The sequence below is a fragment of the Andrena cerasifolii genome, chromosome 4, assembly GCF_050908995.1.
Source record: "Andrena cerasifolii isolate SP2316 chromosome 4, iyAndCera1_principal, whole genome shotgun sequence".
Taxonomy (NCBI): Eukaryota; Metazoa; Arthropoda; class Insecta; order Hymenoptera; family Andrenidae; genus Andrena; species Andrena cerasifolii.
The window spans coordinates 1,654,354-1,678,100 of NC_135121.1; the positions used below are offsets into that span (position 1 = coordinate 1,654,354).

At 41.4% G+C, this 23,747-nt stretch overlaps 1 protein-coding gene across 1 annotated transcript in view; it reads right to left on the bottom strand.

Annotated features, from left to right (window-relative positions):
- Nucleotides 1-23,747, bottom strand: part of LOC143368050 (ubiquitin carboxyl-terminal hydrolase MINDY-3 homolog) — a 207,655-nt gene that overhangs the window by 125,486 nt on the left and 58,422 nt on the right. Inside the window, exon 2 of the mRNA XM_076810408.1 lies at nucleotides 22,589-23,018. Coding sequence (XP_076666523.1) covers nucleotides 22,589-23,018 — 430 coding nt within the window. The remainder of the gene's footprint in view (nucleotides 1-22,588; nucleotides 23,019-23,747) is intronic.

A 23,747-nucleotide genomic window follows, 5' to 3' on the forward strand; every position in this document is an offset into this window, starting at 1 on the left:
CCTAAAACTCTCTCATTTCCTAAAACCCCTTGTAACCCCATTCCTTGTCGCTGTCCTCGACACCGCTACCCAGGACGTGACAGTTCAACAATTATTTTGGGACAGATTTGGCTTGAATGTAGACAAGCCCAAAATAGGAGGTAGTGGTAACATAACTGATGGCAATACGACTCGTCGAGCATTTCAAAAGTCGAGATATTAGCCCATATTGCAGGTGTAGACGTTAGTGTACTCAAACTTGAAAATAATTTTAATTACCATTTCTTGCTAATATCCAATCAACTTGGAAAAATTTGAAAAATTTTGTTCGACATGGCTCAATTATATATATATAAAACTATCCATTGTACCCTATGCCGCCCACCAACCATAAGATTTTGGTACATGGAAAGCAAATACTTGAAAACTGTATTAAGCCTCCAGGGTATTTAGGAGAGGATGCGGCAGAATCAAGAAATAAGTTTTATAAACAAGACCGACAATTTCATACCCGAAAAGATAGTAGGAAAAATAGCCTCCTAAATATATTGTATGGTGACAACATCAGTCAGAACTAAGAGCTGAAGAAACGCCAAAAAAACGTGAAGCTCGATTGGCATCAGTGCCACAACACCAGTCAGAGCTAAGAGTTGAAGAAACGGCAATTTTAAGGGGAAGCTCGGTTGAGATCAGAGCGACAACACCAGTCAGAGCTAAGAGCTGAAGAAACGCTAGAACAACGCAAAACTTGAATGGCATCAGTGCTTCAACAACAGAGAGGACTGACAAGAGGTGGCCGCGACATCTGGAACACGGATATTGATGAATCTCATATATGTTGTAGTGTAGGTGTTATATACCAATATATGTCTCACATGTTGGGTCCACTACTCCAGTATTTCCGAAATATTAATAAAAAAAGATGTTTATGCGTTGAAGAATCGAAGCGATAGCGAAGTTTATTGTATTGACGAATGGCGGCGCGGGCAAAGGGCAGGTCTCGCACTGGAACTTTCATAGGTTCGATTCTCACTGGAGTCATTTTTTGTTCCTTTTTAATTAAAGGTATAAATGTATTTTTCATGCTTTTATTCCATAAAAAATAAAATACTATTTTTTACAACATATATTTATAACATACATTAAAATACACGCGATTATTCATAACCAGCTATAAGCGCCAATTTATATTGACATTTTTGAGGTTAGAACGTTGTTGAAGAGACAATTCGGCATTTTTTACTAACCTAATTGACACTAATTTATTCTTACTATTTACATGCACTTAAGTATAACCGTTTGAAAGTGTCAAAAATGGGATTTTTCATATAATCAAGATCGATGTATAAATTGGGAAAATTCACGAAGTTATAGGCATTTGAGTTAAACAACCCAGGTAGCACGGGGCGGTGCAGTGCGGCGGCTCAACCGATCGCGGCGGAACTATATTTTTCATTACTGTGACCCTAAAAACTCGCACTACGTTCAACCAATTCACTTTCAATTTTGCATGCAGAATTATAATAAGATTCCACATCGATCTACGGCGCCTTTTTTAATTGTCAATTCACCGTTTATTATTTATAAAAAAAGTGGACTTTTCTCTTACAAAAATCTAACGTCACCCTTTAATCTCACCATTTCCTAATATTTCAAAATTTTCAAAATCGGCGCCGTAGATCGATAGCTATTAACACATTTTATAAACAAACTTTTACTGTTTTTGATTTCATATATGATATACAGCTTTTGTCAGGGCCACCGTGTAGCCGTAAAAATCGGGAGTTTCGGATATGTATTCATAACTTCCGAAAAACAAGTTTATTAACTGAAACTTTTTTTAAGTAGTTCATAATAATATATAAACATAATATAAAAATGGAAAATCTTTATCAAGCTATTGATTGGTAAAAAAAATCCACAAAATGTATAGACATTTTCCGAGCATTCAAACGGATATATCCTGTAAAACTACTATACAATGCGTCGGACGCAAGCGATCTCGTGGGACACAGAATAAAACTGTGAGCGCAGAGAGAAAAACGTGGTGTCGTGAAATCGCGTTTTTGCTGAACGTACAAAAGCAGAGAAATCGACGCTTCGTGCCGCGCGACTAAGAGTCGCCACAGCGCCATTCGCGCCTCTGGTGTTCAGAGCACTTCCTTGTGCGGCAAGCCGCCATACACTCCTCTCCGAGTGGAAACGTACTACGAAACGTTGAGGGGTTCTGCTTACTCTTCCCGAACGGATGGTTGTGGCAGCCTGGGGTGCAGCTGTTGTCGCCGTCGCCGCTGGTGCTGATGCTGATATTGCTGGTACTGGTGCTGCACCTGTCATGGCCGATACTCCATTGTCATCCTTGAGGATGAACGCAAGCTTCAATCGGTCCAGGGACAGTCTTCGTGTTTCGTCCCAGACCTTGATGTCGAAAAATTTGTCTTGCCTCTTAGTTACCCGGAAAGGGCCGTCGTACTATGGTTGAAGTGGAGTGCGCACTGCGTCATGTCGTAGATACACATGCGAACTGCGGCATGTCGTAGATACACATGCGAACTGCGGCATGTCATAGGTATACATGCGAATTGCGTTACAGCTCGGGTTGAACGAATGTGCCCTTCTTCTGGTGCCTCGATGTAGGAGTTGGTCGGATGGTGTGTATGTGCCTTTTCAGTTGCTGCAAGAATTCCGACGGCTCCACCGAGGGTGACTCGACGAAAAACTAGTTGGGTAGGTATAAGCCCTCCACATAGACGAGATCCACCGGTGAGGCTCCGATATAAGCCTTGATTGTGCTCCTGAGGCCCAGCAACACCAAGGGCAAGGCATCCACCCAGTTTGTGCTACCCTGTAAATGGCAGGTTAGGGCAGATTTTAATGAGCGGTGTTGGCGTTCGCTAAGCTCGGTACATTGGGGGTGGTGTGCAGTGGTCCGAGCAGTGTCGATTCCCAGCTGCTTTTTGAACGACTTGAACAAGTTGCTCTCAAACTGGCGTCCCTGGTCGGTCGTGAGCTTCTGTGGGACTCCAAAGCGAGAAATCCAATCAGGCCGTATTGGCCTGCTGATCCGGAATAGGGAACGCCTCGATCCATCTCGTGAATGTGTTGATTGCTGTCGATAGATAGCGAAATCCCGGATGAAAAAGCAGAGGCCCCACGATGTCTATGTGGATGTAGGAGAAACGTGGATTCGAGACGGGGAAGTCGGCATGGGGCGTCTTAGTATGGCGGGAGACACTGACCCGCTTGACACTTGTCGCAGCCCCTGGTCCAGTTGCTGAAATCCTTCCGCAGTCCCAGCCAGATGAATCTCTCGGTGACTGCCTGGGCAGTCATTCGTGTACCCGGGTGAGAGAGTCCATGCAGCCTCCAGAAGATCCTATTCCTCAGAGATCTCGGTATGTATGGTCGAATGCGATTGGTTGAAACATCGCAATAGACTTCCGCCGCGAACTCCGGCAGCTTGACGCGAACCATCTTCAATCTTTGATTCGCCAGAAGGTCTGTCTACTGTTTCGCAGAATTTCCATCCTGCTGCAAACTCGCCAAATCGTGAGGTAGTAATGTGGGAAGGTTTACCCCTTCGATCCGGGATAGTGCGTCCGCGACGACGTTGGTTTCACCATAAATGTGCCTGATATCTGTAGAGAATTCCGATATATAGGGGAGTTGCTGAATTTGTTTCGATGAAGCCTGGTTGGATCTCCGCTGGAAGGCGTAGGTGAGTGGTTTGTGGTCTGTGAAAATTATGAATTTCCGTCCCTTAACAGTATGGAAATGCTTCACCGCCGCGTAGACCGTCAAGAGGTCGCGGTCGTACGTCGAGTATTTTTCCTGTGTGGGTGTGATGCATCCGTGGTGAGACTCAACTCTCCTTCAGCTTTGCAGGTCTTCCTTCAGGTCGAGAAAAGCGCTCTTCATGTCCAGGCTCCATTTTAACTTCACCGACAAATTCTTCTTGTGACCCGCAACAGCAGGCTGCAGTGGTGCCTGGATCCGCGCTGCATTCTTCAGGAAGCGATTGTAAAAGCTGATGATCCCGAGAAAACGCCTGAGACCCCTGATATTCGCAGGTTTGGGATAACTTTTAATGCTGGAAACTTTGTCCGGTGTAGGACATAATCCGCCTGCGCTGATCTGATGGCCGAAGAATTTGACGGTACTCGAACTGAAAACGCACTTGGAGAGGTTAACAGAAAGTTCTTCTTCAAGAGCCGCTGGAATATTAACTCCAGGTGGCGCATGTGGTCGTCCGCATCCCGGGAAGCGACGAGGATATCGTCAATTTAGACGAAACAATAATTCAATCCTGCAAGAACCTCGTTCATGAACCTCTAGAACGACTGTGCGGCGTTCCGTAAACCAAAGGTCATGAACGTGAACTCAAAAAAGCCAAATGGAGTCGTGATGGCCGTCTTCGGGATGTCCGTGTCGTGAACGGAAATCTGCTGGTGTGCCCTGATGAGGCCGATGGTCGAAAACACCTTCGTCTCGGGCAGCGTGTATATGCAGTTCGGGATAAATGAGATCAGGTACAGATCCGGCGTAGAGACTCCGTCTACGTCACGATAGTTGTCGCACGGCCTTCAGTCGCCGTTCGGCTTTTTCACCAAGTGCAGCGGACTGGCCCATGGACTGTTCGAGGGGCGACACTGTCCTTGTTGCATTATAAATGCAAATTCTGCTTTGGCTACTCGAAGTCTGTCCAGCGTCAAGCGGCAGGGACGGGCGGCAATAGAAGGTCCCCTTGTTTCTATAAAATACTCCACTTTGTGCGGTGTTTGTGGAGGCAAAATTGAACTCCTCGTGAAGGCAGGATATCTCATTACCAATTCTCGAAATGGATTATCCTCTTAATTGCGAGAGCACGCGGATGGGGTCCGTGCGAAATGTACCTGGAACGCTGAGGTGTGTCGTTCCGTCTCTAAGTTGCGGGCGTCGCAGATCAACCAACAAGAAATCGGTGCTAAGGATTGCCCTCCCCACGTCTACAATTATGAAGGGCCATTGGTACGCTCTTCTGAGTCCCAAATTTACCGTAGTAATCTGCATCCGCAGGTTGGAATAGGCGTCCCGTTTGCGGCGAACAAGGTTAGATCGGTGCGGTTTCGTTTGTCACTGAGTGTGGCTGGTATCACTGACACGTCCGCGCCGGATCGATCAGGAACTCTATCCCCAATGTGGGATCGCGGATACAGAGGCGACGTTGGACTATTTCCCGGGTATTTGTCGCCGCGAGTATCCTGGGGTTTAGTTTTCCGGCTGTTCTTTCTGCCACTGGCACGGCTGTTCGGAGTGCCGTGCGTGATTTTGAAAACGCTGGTGGTATCAGCACAAATCTTTCCTCGGCATTGACTGGCAACGGATACCACTTCACCCTCGACTGTGTGACCGATCGCGGCCGCGACCGCAGGTGTGGCTACGTCTAGAACGAGTTTTCACCGCACTAAGACTTAGTCGCAGTTGCTGCACCTGCGGGCGAGTTTCGAAATCTGTGTCCGCAGATCCGCCGATGGAGGAGGCTGTTCTTTTACGCTGCAGATCGCCGGCGCGATGATTTCCGCGATCCGATCAGCCATCTGCGCCAGTTGATTTAAGTCGTCGTTGCTGGTTGCGAGGATCGTCTGCATTTGTGTAGGAATCCGTTGCAAGCGAAGCGACTTGAACACGCCGTCCGAAACTTTACTTTCTGCCAATTCACACATTCGTCGCAATAATTGCGCAGGTCGGCGATCTCCCAATTCCAGTTCGGTGAGCAACAACCGGAGACGCTTTTCTTCGCTGTCCGTGAAAACCATGATAAGCCGGACCCTTAAATGTTTCGTACTTACTGGTTGCTGGTGGTGAAGTGACGATGTCGCTCATATCACAAAGAATCTCCGTATTCACGGTCTGAATTACGTAATTGAACTTGGTATCGTCCACCGTAATCCCGCTCGTCTGAAACTGTGCTTCCAATTGCGGCGACAGAATAGCGATGGTTTCACGCTTAATTTCGCCACTTCCAATTTGGTTGAAACACGTGTATCTTCATTCCCCATTTTCGCGTCATCGGTCACCAGTTTGGAGTTTAGGACATAGTTGGAGAGACGATTCGACACTTATTAATAACCTAATTAACACTAATTTACTCCTACTATTTACTATTGCTGCACAGAAAGGAGACTCCTGGCAGGCGGTGCAGTCCGCCGCTAGCTCCGCCTGAACCTCCGTCTGTTACATTGTAGTAAGTAGATGTGGCCGATTCCGCCAATAACAAAAATACGTGTGCCATGTCTTTATGAGTGTGTACCAATCGTCACAGCGGCGGACTGCACTGCCTGCCAGTAGCCTTCTTTCTATGCAGTAATAGTACATGCACTTAAAACTACTATACAATGCGTCGGGCGCAAGCGGTCTCGTGGGAAGCGGAAAAAACTGCGAGCGCAGAGAGAAAAACGTAGGGTCGTGAAATCGCGTGATTGCCACAGCGCCGCTCGCGCTTCTGGTGTCCAGAGCCATTCCTTGTGCGGCGAGCCGCCACAACATGGTACAGTACGCATGGTATGCTTGTAAACTAATAGACACTAGAAACATTTTCCTAAATGTAAATCAAGTGCAATTTCTACCTAAAATTAGAACAAAAGAATGTAATTGTGGCCATACATCTTTTGTTAGATGTGCATAGTGTCGTCAATGTTATTGTTTTTACGATAAATGTCATATATTAGAATGCAAAAAATAGCATTTTATACCTTTTATTATAAAAGTAAAAAATGACCCCAGTGATAATCGAACCGGTGATAGTTCCGGTGCGAGACCTGCCTTTTGCCCGTGCCGCTATTCGTCACCACAATAAACTTCGCTATCACTGTTCTTCTTCAACGTATCAACATCTTTTTTTTATTAATATTTCGGAAATACTGGAGTAGTAGACCCAGCATGTAAGACACATATTGGTGTACCAAACCCACACAATCCGTGTCCCAGATATCACGGCCTCCTCTTGTAAGAGCTGAAGTATCGTCAGCACAATGCGAAGCTCGATTGGCATCAGTGCGACCACACCAGTCAGAGCTAAGAACCAAAGAAACAACTGAACAACGCGAGGCCCGGCTGGAACAGGATTGCATACTAGGGTGGACCTTATTTTTCGACCATCTGATTTTTTTTATGCAACCCCCTAGATCTGTTCCAGATCCAAAAAAAAATAAGTTCTGCAAAAGAAGAACTCAATTGGACAACAGGAAAGGGTGTCGCAATCGGTTTGAAGTTTGAAAATTTCAGTAATTTCCCTTTAATTTTACATGCAACTCAAATTTTATGTTTTAATGATAAGAGTTACTGTTATAACATAAAAATAGCATCTTTTGGTTGTATAATACGAAATTTTACTTGAAAGTTTCAACAATATTGTCAATATTTTGGTTTATTACATTACGGAGTAGAGCTATGAGCGCGCCAAACGGTCGCGTCGTTGTATTGTCTACGCGCGGGAACCGCTCGGCTCTGGCCGCTGCAGCTGCCAACGGTATAACCAGTACCCCTTCCAAAGAGCTATCCTTCTATTTCCAGTTTTATACCTGCTTCCTGGTCCCTTAGTCCCTTAGTAAAAGAAACCTCTTTTTACGTCGAGAGTTCGAGGTATTCGCATCACGAAGTATCGAAATTTGTTAGTGTGACAGTGAGCAAAAATGGAGACAAGAAGTAGTGATAAATTGTTTATATTGGACTACTACGAACAACAAATTGTTGGTGCAAAATTGCCGAGTAACGGACAAGTGTTACGAGTTCTTTTCTATAATATGAGAAAAGTAAAGCTGGACCTTAAAACAAGTGCTACTCTAGTTATAAAAGAAACTGAAATATTTTGGGAGAAAGCACGAATACCAGTGAAGAAGACGTCGGATAGCATTGACAAGTTGAAGTCTCTTTATCAGAAATGGAGAACATTATATAAATCTGTCAATCGTCGAACTGCAATCCAAATACAGCGGGAACAAGAATTCAAAGATTCGTTGGACGATTTATTTGACATCGCCCATGCGAATGCTTCAGAAATGATAAAAATCGAAGAAGATAAATTATTTCTATTGAAACAGAGGGAAAAAGGGCGAGTTGGACTAATGGGTGCCAGTGATCGTGCTTTAGCAGAAAAAGAAAAGCGGAAAACTCTTCGAGAAGAACGGACGAAAACACTACAAGAACAAGGTCAACAATCACTTGTACAAGGTAACATATATTTTTAAAATTTAACTCTTTTAAATATATTTCTAACGTTTTAGAAATAAATTCAGTATATTTATTTTTACATTACAGAAACAGTGCAGCTACAATCTTCGTCGTCATCCAGCGACGAAATGACAATGAATGTACCGTTAGGTTCGGGCATTGGAGATTTTCCGTTAGATTCGAGCATTGGGAATGTTCCTGAGGGGTTGCAGGTATCCAGTGACTCAGAAGTTGAAGGTGATTCGAATATACCTGGGCCGAGTGACCGAAAAAGGAGAAGAGGGAAAGTCCAAGCATTTTCTTCAAAGTTAGTTGCAGCTTTAGATGCGTGCAAAATCAGCGATCGCGATGCTGTTCGTATTATTATGGCAACAGCAGAGAGCTTAGGTCACAATACAAATGAATTAATTATTAATCGCAGTTCTCTTCGGCGATTTCGCCATAATTTTCGCGCAGATCACGCCAAACATCTGCGGGAAATGTTCGGAGAAATTAATCTCAGGGGGATAACTGTACAGGGGGATAACTGTACAAGAAAACTGTGGAGCGACTTCCAGTGGTAATTTCGTGCAACGGTGTACGAAAATTATTGGGGATACCTGCGATTCCTTCCAGTCGTGGAAGCAATCAGGCCTTGGCGATATTTGCAACCTTAGAAGAATGGAATTTAACGGACCACGTAGAAGCTTTATGCTGTGACACGACTTCGTCAAATACGGGACGATTACAGGGCGCATGTGTGTTGCTAGAACAAACAATTTTCCTTGTCGCCATCACATATACGAAATTGTGTTGCGTGGGGTCTTTGAATTAAAAATGCCGAAAACAACAGGCTCGAATATTCAACTTTTTAAAAAAATTCAAAATAGTTGGCCTGAAATTAATAAAAATAATTACATCCCGGGAACGCACGACGATTACGTTCTGAAACATATTAATGATATACAAAAAAAAATCGAAATTTTTAAAAATTACACAAAATGAGTCACCCAAGAGATGACTACAAAGAACTTTTAGAATTAGCAATAATTTTTCTTGGGGGGGATTCCTTTCGGTGGCATTTCATTCAAAATGCCTGGCGCATTTCACCATGCGAGGTGGATGGCTAAAATAATATACACTTTAAAAATATTTATTTTTCGAAACAAATTTCCTCTCAACCAGGAAGAGTATAGTAGCATTAGAGATACATGTGTATTTCTAATTAACATTTATATTGAGCCGTGGATTTTGACCCCAATGGCTGCTATGGCGCCACGTGTAGATCTAGAATTCATCAAAAATATAATTCATTACAAAAATGTTAACGAAGAAATAAGCGATGTGGCATTAAAAAAAATTGTGAACCATTTATGGTACTTGTCACCGGAGAATGCGGCGCTATCGTTTTTTGATAAAAAAGTTTCATTAGAAACAAAAAGATCGATGGTGCAAGCACTACAAAATGTAAACAATAATAATAATTATAAGAGATACATGACAACGACTATAGAAATTAAAAATCTTGCGAATTTGGAAATACAACATTTCGTATCATCTGAATCAAATAATTTTTTCAAACGGTTCAATATAAATTCAGATTTTCTTTTAATTAATCCAGCACTATGGGAAACTAATAATAATGATATCGAAGCGATAGGTATTATAACAAAATTAGAAGTTGCGAATGACGTTGCAGAAAGAGCAGTAAAATTAATGAAAGATTATAATTTAACGTTATACAAAAACGAAGAAGAAAAACAATTCATATTACAAATTGTAACCGATTATAGGGAAAAATACCCAAAAATTGATAAAACAACATTAAGTACAGATTTTTAAAAATTATTTATACTCTTATTATAATTAGGCCTATAAATAAAATATTTAATTATAAGTATTTAACTGTCTTTTTCTACTTTTCCTTATATTAATGTGAGATCAAATTTTATATTTAAAAAATAAATATTAAAAATTTTGCTTAAACAAATTCATTAAACAATTTAATTTTTGCTTTGATATAATAAGAATATTACATTAAAATAGTGTTTAATGACCAGTGGGATTGAAAAAATGTGTACTTTTTCATTTTTCGCAAAATTAAAATTTTTTGCATAAACAAACTCGTTGCGACACGTCTTCCCTTTGTCCGATCAACTTGAAATTTGGAGGGAATTAGTTTTTTACCGAGTAGAACAGATTGCAAGGGTCGCATCAAATGAATTTAAAAAAAAATTTTTGCACAAGAGTAACTAAAGTCCACCCTAATAGAGATATCAGATGTAGAGGAGGAAACGTAAGTATTTATTCTTTATTCTCAAGATGCAGTTTCTAATCCGAGGAAAATATAAATATTTAATACGTTTATGAAACCATAAATTTATAAGTATATTTTTTGAAAAACAAATATAAATATAAAATATATTAGATAATTGCTATTATTGAAAATTAAAAATCAAGTGATAAATTCAAATTGATAAATAGACAATGTAATTTTATATTTTGCATTCGCACAAATTTTTATATAACATTTTATTTTTAAAATCAATTACAATGCATCATTTGTATAAAAATAAATTTTCCAGAACTCATAATATTATAATACGATTAATTATTTTATCATAAAAAATGAAAATTATTTACGTATAACGATTCTGAAGTAAGTAAAATACAATGTTATGCATTATTTATATTATTTTAGCCCTTTTATTAAGTTATTTCTGATTACATTACCATCGGTCGAAATGACCGACGTGCGCCTACTAACGTAAATTATTTGGCGCGCCTACTCTCGGGTTAAGGGGGATCCTGGTGTAAAAATCGATTTATTTGCTTTAATCTATAGTACTACTTCCATAGAGTATATTCCCAAAGTTGCAATTGGAAATTCGAAGTTTTAAGGGCCCCACAGCCCATTTCTTGCGCGCAGGTATACGAGCGCGGAGGGGAGCGCCACGCACACAGCGGCTTTTGTGTCAGGACCCTTCGCTCGGTCTGCGCTGCCACAATAGCTAAGCAGATCTACTCTTGAATTATTATGTGAGTCATTGTATACCTGCTAAACGGTATATTTGTAGTTTAGGTAACACAAATGTATTTACTATTAGCTGTGCGGTGACGAATTACTGAGGTTCGTTCATGACTCTGACGCGTTATCAAAGGGGTACTAGGTCTGTATCACAGCAGCCACGTCATCGTAGATGCGCCACCATGGATGCATCACCCTGTACCCCACCACCAAAAATTGGTACATATAATAGGACCCCAAAAACAAGACCCGTCAGTTCCAAACCGTGACAATTAGCGAGCAGTCATTATAACTAAGCTATTTGCGCGCAGCAGAGTATTCGAGGATACTCTTGTCGTTTCCTGATTAATTAAGTGTATTTTATTATTAAAGTTAATTGTTTAAAATAAAAGTGCAATTAGTGAACACGAGGGCTTCCACTTCAGCTCTTCATCTCATAACAACAGACTTGTACATCAAAATGTCCTATCCAAAAAGAAGCAAAGACGACAATACTCGTGCATCGAAGCCTCCAAAGCGAAAGTTTCACGGGAATCAGTATCTTGGAAAAGAAGATGAACCTGTAGGAGAAAGTGCGTCTGCTAGGAAATTATCGACTGCGAGTACTTCCGACATTACATGTGCTTCTAAGTTTTCTTATCGAATAATAGAATTCGTAAGCTTTTTTGGTGCGCTGTCAGAGATAGTTATTTGCAAAGATTGTAAAAAAGATGTGAAATTCGAAAAAGAAAAAATTCGGGGCCTCGGATTTAAAGTTGTTGTTTCGTGCCACTGCAGCCGTCGCCTAATTTCATCGGGGCCTTTCATAGATACCGGATATGAAATCAATCGACGAATAGTTTTCGCTATGCGACTTTTAGGCGTCGGTAGAGACGGGATAAATTTATTCTGCGGCATTATGGACATCGAGCAACGGCTCAGTAAACCCATGTACGACCTTGTGGTGGGGCATATTCATACTGCCACGAAAACCGTATTCGACAGTTTATGCCAAAAAGTAGTACACGAGGAAAAAGAAGAAACCGAGGAAAAAGGAAGATCACCAACAAATTTAAAAGTTTCCGACGATGGCTCGTGGAAAAAACGCGGCTTCACTTCGTTGTTTGGTGTAACAACACTGATTGGCTACTATAGCGGCAAAGTGGTAGATCTCGTTGTCAAAAGCAGCTACTGCCAAGCATGTACGATTTGGAGACAAAAAGAAGACACACAGGAGTATGCCGAATAGTATGAAGAACATAAAGAAGAGTGCTCATCAAACCACGAACGTTCGGCGGGAAAAATGGAGGTCGACTCCATCACAGAAAAGTTTTCTATATCCGAAGAAAAATATGGAGTAAAATATGGAAACTACATCGGAGACGGTGACTCTAAAACATTTAAAGCTGTTTTAGATTTAAAACCGTATGGAGACGATTCCCATGTAACAAAAAGTGAATGCGTTTCCCACGTTGAAAAACGAATGGGCAGTCGGCTACGAAACATGAAGAAAGAAAAGAAACTTGGCGGAAGAGGGAAACTAACTGACACCCCGATAAAAAAGCTAACGAAATACTACGGATTAGCAATCAGGAGGAATATTGAATCCGCTGATGAAATGGAGAAAGCCATAATGGCAACTTATTTTCATTTATGTTCCACGGATGAAAATCCAAGGCACGATAATTGCCCGGTAGGTGCCGACAGCTAGTGCGGGTATCGTGCCGCTCAGGCCTCAGATATAAATTTCAAGCACCCGCCTCCGCAGCATTCAGATGTCGAGGACAATATTTTTCCCATTTACCAAAGTCTTTCTAATCACGACCTATTAGAAAGATGCTTAGGCGGGCATACACAAAATGCCAATGAAAGCTTTAATGCTACAACCCCTGGCAATATGTTTGGAACCAAACGCAAAAATACGAAATTAACGAGAAACACCAATATTTTTTATATATAATATGCAACGTTATATATATATATATATATATGTGTAACGAAAGTATACTTTCGTTAATCCGAATCTTGCCGCGCTCCTCATGCTTCGCGCGCCTTTTAATGGACGACCGCTAGATGGAACGAGGGGAGATGGGTATTACGTAATAGAGCACATGTACAAAGTATACAAAAGGATATTATAGATCGAGTAAAATAAATAGAGAAGCGAGAGTTGTAAACTTTAATTGTCGTTTCTTTGTTTACAGGTAGGAGTGTAAATAATGTAAATAATTGTTGTAAATTAGCGAATAAAATTTTAAACTTTGTTTACAGAGAAACGTATTTCAGTTTATTTATTCATCGCTAGCGATAATAATTAAGGAGCCTTATATATATTTGGTGTTTTTACTTTAAAATAGACCAATTTAACATTACCACGCGTTTCATATATATATGTTAAATTGGTCTATTTTAAAGTAAAAGCACCAAAAATAATTAAGAATTTCGTTTATTATATAATACAAAATATGGAAGAAACAAAATGTGTCTGGGAAATACAGTTACTCACAAAATTGAGCGTACACTTATGTTGGTAGTGAAAATTCGCGGGAGAATGAATAAAAACGTACATATTTGAGTGTGAAACCGCAATATATATTTATTCGTATGGTTTAGCGAATGATTGATGAATTTTGTGTTTAAAAACGTCAAGTATTTGTGTATATTTAACTGATAACGTAAAAATGCAGGTATTTTACTGACACAAAATTGAGCGTACACGTAACTAATTTTACAAATTACGCGGTCTGCATAGGTTGAATGATGGTATTATTGAAGGGAAAGTCCCGTGAAATGGGTCTCGATATGCGGTTGCTAAGAAACTAAAAACAAATGACTACTTGTTATCTGTTTATTGAGTATAAGCGAAATGGCTAGCAGGAGGAAAGAAACAGACATTTCTATTCGTCAATTAATTATAAAATTATATTGCCAAGGGAAGTCTTTGCGCGAAGTGGGTAAAATTGTGAGTAAACCCCATTCCAGAATTCAGAAAATAGTAAATCATTATAAGTACGAAGGAACAGTTCGTAATAAACCTGGACGAGGAAGAAAGAAGATATTATCGGACATCGATAATAGATTTATTTGCAGACAAATTAAAATAAATCCAGGAATTAATATGAAAAATTTAACAACGGAGGTTTCAACACGTATTAAAAAAAGTATATCGGTAGAAACAGTCCGAAGAACTCTACGTAAAGAAGGGTATCACGGTAGAGTGGCCAGGAAGAAACCTTACATCTCTAAAGCCAATAGAGAAAAACGTTTACAGTTCGCTAAAACCTATATAAATTGTGATGACAGTTTTTGGAAAAGTGTCATATTTTCCGATGAAACCAAAATAAATTTATTTGGACGCGATGGGAGAAAGCAAATTGTGTGGAGGAAGCCCACTACAGAACATCATGTTCGCAACACATGGCCAACGGTAAAACACGGAGGAGGCTCGGTTATGGTATGGGGGTGTATAGGCATCAATGGTACCGGAAATTTAGAATTCATTGAAGGTATAATGGACAAAATGAAATATTTAAATATTCTAAAAAAAATTTAAAACAATCTGCAGAAAAGTTACAAATACCGCGTGTATACCACTTTCAACAGGACAACGATCCGAAGCACACATCGTATTTGGTGCAAGAGTGGTTATTATATAATGTGCCAAAATTATTAAAAACCCCTCCCCAGTCACCTGATCTTAACCCGATCGAACACGTTTGGGGAGAACTGAAATCGAAATTGTTAAGTCACAATTGTACACATAAAGAAGAGTTCAAATTAAAATTACGCGAAGAATGGGACAATATTTCGCCTTCCTACATTCAAAAACTCATCGAATCCATGCCAAGGCGGTTACAAGCTGTTATTGAAGCGAAAGGTTATGCAACAAAATATTAATATCTATTTATTCATATATTATAATCCCTAAATATCAATATGTACGCTCAATTTTGTGTCAGTAAAAGACCTGTATTTTTATGTTTTCAATTAAATATACATAAATACTTAATGTTTCTTTTTAAATGTACTAATCGTTCGCTAAACGATACAAATAATTATATATTGTGTTTTTTTACACTCAAATATGTTCGTTTTTATTCATTCTCCCGCCAATTTTCACTACCAACATAAGTGTACGCTCAATTTTGTGAGTAACTGTACATTCATCGGACCGACTTAATAGTCTACATGTAAGATGTGCTCTACCTGCTGGTCTGACTCCGTTGCGACAACATAATGTTCGGGAATATGAAACTAGCGCATCATTTATGAACAACTACGACGCATCAAAGTATCCAAATTTATAACGCGTGACACACTACAGATTGGTATGTGTATGTTAATTTTGCATTTTGTGATGACTACCTCAGTATTAATACACTTATTAGTATTTTAATATTTAAAAGAGTATTACTTACCTTAGGCATACAACTAGTTTTTCCCTCGGAGAAATAGCTTCGCGAAATCTGGTATTTCTTTTCAAAATTCTTTTTTCAACTTTCGATAATATCATTTCGAATGTACCCGCACTCATTCGAAAATATTGAACAAATTTGTCCCCATCATCCACTAAATGGGAATATAATGTGAAATATTCCCCTTCAATTTTTCTGTCAATCAAACTGGGGTGAATCCACATTGACCTATTGTTTTTTTTTTCTTGTTTGATACTGTTCATTTTCTTCATTTTCTTCGTCCAATGCGACAGCAATTATAATCAGTTCCTCAACCGAAAATACTGCCATTATGTGAGAAAAAGTGAGGACGAACTCGACAGTACGAAGGTCGGATATAAACTGATCTTCGAGAAGTTCAAGAATGGACCACTTCTGTACGGATCTGATCGCATCGAGAGCAAAAGCGCGACCGGTCCGCGACCGTAAGTGGATCGATAGTGTAGACACTCAGGGATGTGATCGAAACGAGAACGGACCATGACCGGACCATGACCGGACCGATAGTGTGAATCGAGCCTAAGAGTTTGTGTACTGCTGCACAATGTAGTGATTTTATGGAGAGGTGTGACAATGTACTAGACCTATCGAAGTGTTTCAGTGTTCAGACCGTGTACGCGGCAGTAGTAAACGTCGGGTACAACTTATCGTTAGACATCTTAATGTAAGAAAATTAGAGATGTATTCGAAACTGTTAGATCTGGAGGAGGTTAAGGAGTAATAGGTGTAAGAGGCACGAACATAGTTATAGTGCTGAAAAAATGGATATAATTGTGAAAGTGTATAAAACGTTGTCGCAGAGTTGTATGGGTTTGCGCACGATTGGGCAATGTAAGAACTGGGTATGCAGGTACGATGAATTCGTGAAACTTATCGATGAGTTCCAAGACAAAAAACGATTACTGGACAGCAGCAGCAGCAGCGAACGTGGTTTATTATTAATCGTCCGCAATATCAAGGCATTGCGAGTGAGTGTGCAGCATAAAAAGCTACAGCTAGTTGATGAGTGGGAACGATACGCAAAATTATTGTATTCGTTGGTGGATGAGAAGATTTTCTATTTGAGAGATAAGATGTACGACACCGTATGCATGCAATCATTGCGCGAGGCAGCGTGGTTTTTAACTACGGTGTAGAAATTTTTACACGCGTGAAGCGCGAACTGTTGAACCATATAGCGCGATACGGTAGTGCGCGGGAATGTATCGTGTCATGCATTGTGGGAGGCAAAGTCACGTACAGACAGAAGACGTATAAAGACGCGTACATAGAGGAGGTGTATATCACAGCGATAGTGTATACACCATTGATGTTGTTACGCGTTACATCTATTATTAAGTGTACTTGTATTTTATTATTATTAGGCTAATTTTACCCGTAATAGAATCGGACAAGGACCATGTACGCGAAGTCCGGGTTTTTCGTAATTAGCTCGGGAAAGGGCCCGAGGGAAAATAATTCCGTAATTTATGAGGTTGCCTGGAAGACGGTGGGTCTGTCGCCTCTACCCGCCTAACACTTGGGACCGTTGGAGGGTGGCGACTGACGTGGATTCACAATGACCCTCTGTGAGCCAACTCCGGCGGTCGCGGGGTTCGGTGACATTGGCCAGGCATCCTGTTTAACCTTTTAGACGATGTCTTAGTGTCAGGCTGTTTATCCATAATTCATTCTTTATCGACAAGTACGTCTTCCAGAAATTTCCCTCTCTACGGGGCTGGTTGGGTCGTTCCTTTGGCGATGTCGCGGCCAATAGAAGTTCGTTAACTATATGGCCCGCCAAACAATCAGCCTGAAAGGGAGGATTTTGTCTTGGAAGAAGAGACTCCGTCAGAGAGTCAGACACGATCAGATTTCGGTAGAATCACGGTCTCCTCCGGAGCGAGGAGAAAACAAACAGCAAACTGTACAGACTAACAGTTATCTTGTCAACTTTCACTAAATCATTGTAACCATTCATTGCTTATACTTCAATATACTGTGTTAATTGTTTTCATCACATACAGTGTCATTTATTCACCCTTACCACGGTAACGCGTCGTTTAGGGTACCGCGTTCATCTTAATGTCGGAAGTACCGTAGCGGGAATTTACAACTCCCGTTGACCCGTGTTCAGTTCAGTTCGGGTCTCATTAAGATCTCGCGAGAAACAGATGTTATTACATGATATTGAAAATAACGTAATGAAAGTGCACAAGGGATTGTATCCTGTAAGGGCAATGCCCGTATGTACTTTCCTATCAGAGGAATTTAGTCGTTTTGTGCGAGAGCGTCCGAAACGTACTGGGCCTGGTGTACCTATCCGATTTTGAGAGGAAGAAAAAAATATGGAGATGAAGAACGCGTTCGTGGCGTTGTCTCGGATGTCCGGACTTTTGAGAACCACCGCGGAATTCCGCGACTGAATGGACAGATCTGATCAATCAATACGACTTATCGTTGAGTATCAGCAAAGCGAACACGTGCCGGGGTGTACGAAACAGCGGATGGTATCGCTGCTCACACGGACAAAAACATTGCGTGCGATAGTGCGTGGACGGTTATCGCGCAAAGGATGCGGACTCGCCGGTCGAGCGACGGCACCCAAGGTCGTGTGGGAGGAACTTGAAACCGCGTTCGAGAAGCGTTTGTTGACCTGGGTGCTAATCAACGTGGCGGCCGCCGATCCACGCCGATTCTTTCAGAATGCCCGTCGAACGGTGATTTCACGCGTTACAGACGCCATTACGAAGCATCGCAGTGTGTCCATGAACACCGTTCTGAATGCCGAATTCATGTTGCGGGACGATATGGACATGAAGAGTGACAACGCGTAATCAAGTACTTTTTATGTCTTCAAATGTTCGTGAGTGGTACACGAAGCAAGTGGTAGCTCCGACGTTGATCGCAATGGAGGAGTTGCTGAAGCGCGAGAGCGGATGTACATTACGGGCAGTGCAGAATATTCTAATAAATATTAACAAACACAATCCACTCCGCGCCGGCTGCAACGTGCCGCTTCCACAAGTGGTCGTGGCAAAACAAGCGGTGGTGAACGTTAAGTGTAAAGAAAACACGTGTTTTTTGTGGTCGGTCGTTGCCAGTCTGTTTCCGACTGCTACACACGCGGAAAGGATTGTGTCGTATTCGCATTATTCGACGCTACTCCGTACGGATGCTCTGAGACTTCCCATGTCGATGGACCAGTTGCAGAAGTTCGAGGTGGCGAACGATGTATCCGTGAACGTGTACCTATGGTCCGATGACGAAGGTTGTGTGTCTCTACGCGTAACCAGCAACAAGCGAGAAAGGAGACACGCGAGCCTGCTATTCGTTCAAGATTCCAAGGATTTGCAGCCTTATCATTTCGTGTGTATTCGCAGTCTCTGTCGACTGATTTCCAGGCAACTCGGCAGACACGGGCATCAAGTGTTCGTTTGCGATAAGCAAATAATAATAATAATAAAAAAAAAGATTTCGAGCGATATGCGACGAAGCGTTTGCATTGTTTTTCCGTATACTTTTCAGGTGCCTGAACTTTTCTTCATCGGCGGAACGATTACAGCAGCACACCGTGGATTGTCTGCGATTGAACGAGTGTGCAGTAGAATTGCCGTCCGACGAGGACAAATTTTTACGATTCGAACATTATGAGCGCAAGGAACGAGTGCCGTTCGTTGTATACGCAGACTTTGAGTGCTTGCTGGAGAACATCTAGCAATCACCGATGGATCATAGTCGCACATGCGCGTATCAACGTCACAGAGCTTATAGGGTAGGGTACTATGTACATTGTTCTGTCGACGAGTCTCTGTGTAGATATCGAGCGTATCGCAGCGTTACCGATTGTGTAGAGTGGTTCGTGCGCGAACTGCGCGAATTTGCGAACGTTGCGTTCTCGTGTTTATGCACCAAGAAACCCATGACGTCGTTAACGAAGCAACAGTGGCGGAGTTTTCGCGAAGCGACCGTATGTCACATGTGCGGGGGACTCTTCGACAGAGATGAAGATGACGTGAAAGTGCGCGATCATTGTCACTCGGCGGGAGAGTACAGGAGCGCTGCTCATAGGTCGTGCAACTTGCGGTATCAACGTTCGTGCACGATACCTGTGGTGTTCCACAACCTGTTCGGCTACGACGCGCACTTTGTGATCAAGGAGTTGGCAGGCGCGTTCAAGGGCAAGATCAGCCTGCTACCGTTAACGAAAGAACGTTACATCTCGTTTAGAGATGAACGAAGACGAAGAACGTGGAGGACCTCAAGGGCGAACACAAGGATTGGCGAAAAATGTTGAAGTTTCGATTCGTCGATTCCGTCAAGTTCTTGGCAGCGAGTCTGCAGAAACTCGCGTCGGATCTCGGGAAAGAGAGACTGATGATTCTACGACGAGAGTTTCAACATCTACCGGACGAGCAATTCGATCTCCTGACCAGGAAGGGGGTCTTCCCATACGATTACGTAACCACGTACGACAAGTTGAACGACACGCGACTGCCGCCTCGCGAAGCATTCCATAATAGACTGAACGATAGCGACGCGTCGGAGTCTGATTACGCGCACGCAACGAACGTGTGGAACAGTTTTAATACGCAGATGTTAGGCGAGTATAGTGACTTGTATCTCAAAACGGACGTGCTATTACTCGCGGACGTGTTCGAGAGCTTTCGCATCGACTCTAAAGCGAGCTACGAATTGGATCCCGCGTATTATTGTACGTTACCCGTATTCACGTGGGACGCGATACTTAAGTACACGCGCGTCGAATTGGAACTGCTCACTGATGTGGACATGCTGTTGTTCGTGGAGTGTGGCATACGCGGTGGCCAGAGTCAGTGTTCGCATAGGTACAGTCGGTGTAGAAAGTATTCGTACACCGACGAATTTAAAATAAAACTTGATATAATTGCGTTATTAATAAATTTTAATGAAAAATAATGATTTATAAATATTCTTTGATGTTTTTAGAATAGACCTTGTATACACAAAATTTTATTACTCTTGATCTTTACGAAAATATAAATAAACACATCTGAGTGTACAGAAATAGACCTAAGTAACTAAGCGTCGTGGTGGACAGCCAACGATGGATGCAGAGACAGAAAAGAAGTTCCCTGATCGCTTAATTTATTTAGCCAGTCGCGAATTCGGTATTACACCCAAGAATGTCCGAAAGTACGTTTTTGATTTTGTAAGACGTCATGGTTTAAAACATCATTTTAACACAGAGAAAGAGATGGCAGGGGAAGACTGGTTCCACAAATTTAGGAAAAGAAACAAGAATATAACGATTAGGAAATCAGAGGGTCTATCTTGTACAAAATATTAGATCATTCTACGTATAAGTAAAAAGATATTGACACGCGCATTAGCTATCAGCATGCATTTTCTTTACATTTTGAGGGTACTCGTGGAAAAGGGTATTCGACCGCGGCGCGCAGTTTAAGAATATGAAAATAAACGTATTGCTCGAACCAATACAAAAAGAATTTCACGATAAAGCGTGAAAAAATATTTCATGTTCAGATTCCTATTCAGTAGAATCCGAAATTCGATCATACCGAATATTCGACCATTCGAATACTTCTGATTATTCAAACATTCGTATATTCGAAGAAATTATGGTAAATGTTTACTTTAGGGGAGGATTTTCCGATGACTTTGAGCTTCACGTACGTATGTTGTCATGATCATCATTCTGAACAACATTTCCCTCTAAATTTGTTGCCGCTCGGGTTTGGTTTACGAGATATTCCCAAAAACATGGCATAATTGTACATTGAAATGGTCCTATACAGACGTTGCTAACACAATCATCTTCTCGTCGCCGTCGAAAGGACAATGTTAAGTCGCAGAGGGGATTAGTGACCTACGAGTCTACAGCCTATGCTATATACCGTTGGAAAGATCTCGCCAAGAGAAATCGATTGATACGATTTTGAACTTCGAAATCACATGGGATCGCCTCGAAAAATGCCCTCAAAGTTCGAGATTGTGCGGTTTTGAACAAAAGAAACCGGTAGTAAAGTCCCATCCGGCCCGAGGAACCCCGGATAGGCACCTGAGGCAAAACCGAGGGATGCAAGCGATACTCTAGCAGGTTGCGGCGGCAAATGTGCTCCACGACCTTCATTTCAGGGGCGGATCATACGAAAGGGGCCCATAGGGCAAACGCAGGCGCAACACGGCTCTGAAATTAAGGTCATGAGGCATATTTGCCGCCCAGCCTGCTAGAGTATCGCTTACATCCCTCGTTTTTCCCTCAGGTGTCTATCCGAGGTCCCTCGGGCCGGATGGGATTTTACTACCGGTTTCTTTTGTTCAAAACCGCAAAATCTCGAACTTTGAAGCCATTTTTCGAGGTGATCCCATCTGATTTCGAAGTTAAAAATCGTATCATTCGATTCGTCTTGGCGAGATCTTTCCAACAGTGTATAGCATACACTGTAGGCTCGTAGGTCACTAATCCCCTCTGCTCGCGGGCGCGTAAAGTATATATTAAATTCGGTAATTATAGTGTTAACTAAAGTTTTTTGCGAATATCTCGTAAACTTAAGCCGACCGCTAAAAAGTTTAAAAGGAACTGTTTAGTATGCTAACCTTGACAACATATGTCAAGGTCATTGAAATCGGAGAATCCTTCACTAATGTAAACATTTACTGATATTATTCGAATAACTACAGCTCTAGCATAGAAGTCAAATTGATATGGAGGAGGTCTTTCTCATACAGCTCAGCAGGTAAGGAGGGCATTAGAGCCGTCCACCAGGTCGTCACTTCAGCTTTAACAGAACGAAGGACACACCCCCTTAACTGGTAAGCCTTAAAAGGACAACGACAAGGAGTAGTATGCCATACTATTCCCCCCTAAAAACCATGCAACATTTGTGTACAAGAATTTTTAACGCAACGTTCAGTTTAAAAGTTATTTGGGACAGCCATTTGAAGTGTTTTGGCTTATACACTATAAATCATTTCTTACCTTAACTGCGAGTGAAAGTGATCGATATCGATACCCATATAATCCTCATTCGTTCCGACCAATAACACCTCTTCACTCTTGTTCTCGTTTTCTTCATTTCGTACACTTCCTCCTTCTTCTTCGTTCTCGATTTTGGACATTTTTTTTGACCACCTCTTTTTCTCTTCATTTTCTTCATCCGAAAACTTAGAATCCATATACACAATAGAAAACTTTGGACTTTTTTCTCGAGCTGCTTGCTTTAGAATTTCTGTAGAAGCCTGCACGAGAAACTGATAGCATTTGTCCGAACTTATACTGTTCCAAGTTGCAATGTCGGACTCAGAGAGTAACTGCTTCAAAATGAAGGCCTGAACAGGAGCTATTACTGCACAAGGCCCTCCTTCCGCTTGTATCAATGCTGTGGGTTCATCTGGACTAAAATAAAATCCTGCAATAATGAAATTGAATGATGTGGTATTGTGGCGTACTAGTAGAAATGAAGAAGAACAATGATTAAGTAAAACTAAAAAATATCTGCATTTAATAACAGCTAAATTAAAGTGAATCAGTAATAACTCTGCAATATTCTATTCATTTTCTCCCTCTTTTTACACGCATTTCTGATGATCGCACCTCACGCGTTATCGTCTGTATTCATCCGATCGCACGTCATACGTATCATTCGTTAACTGCGTGCCGAAGTGATTCGATAACTGCCTGCAAATTATCTCCATCAATTGTTGAAACTGCCTCAAGCAAGTGACCTTCTGGATCACCAGCACTCGATGCTCGAAGCTAGTCGCAACATCACTCCTATCTACTAATCTAATATCATGTATAAAACATGAAATTTGTATCATTTTGATTTCATCCCAATGAAATTATTTGTACTGAGTTGGCAAGATCTTACTGATGAAAATTAGTCCAAACTAGGGCTCTTCGCAGGTTACCGGGCTCCTAAACTCGGTTGCCTAGGCACTCATTATAAAAATATGGAACTGTCACGTCCAGCGACGTGGAGTCAAATATTAATTAAACGTTTAAATCATTATATTTACTATTTCGTACTCTGAGGTATTATAACCACCTCGTATGAAAAACATTATACAAAACATTATACAACGTATCGCCGATAAGGCATTGCCACTGTAAACTACGATAAGAAGAGATCGAGCGA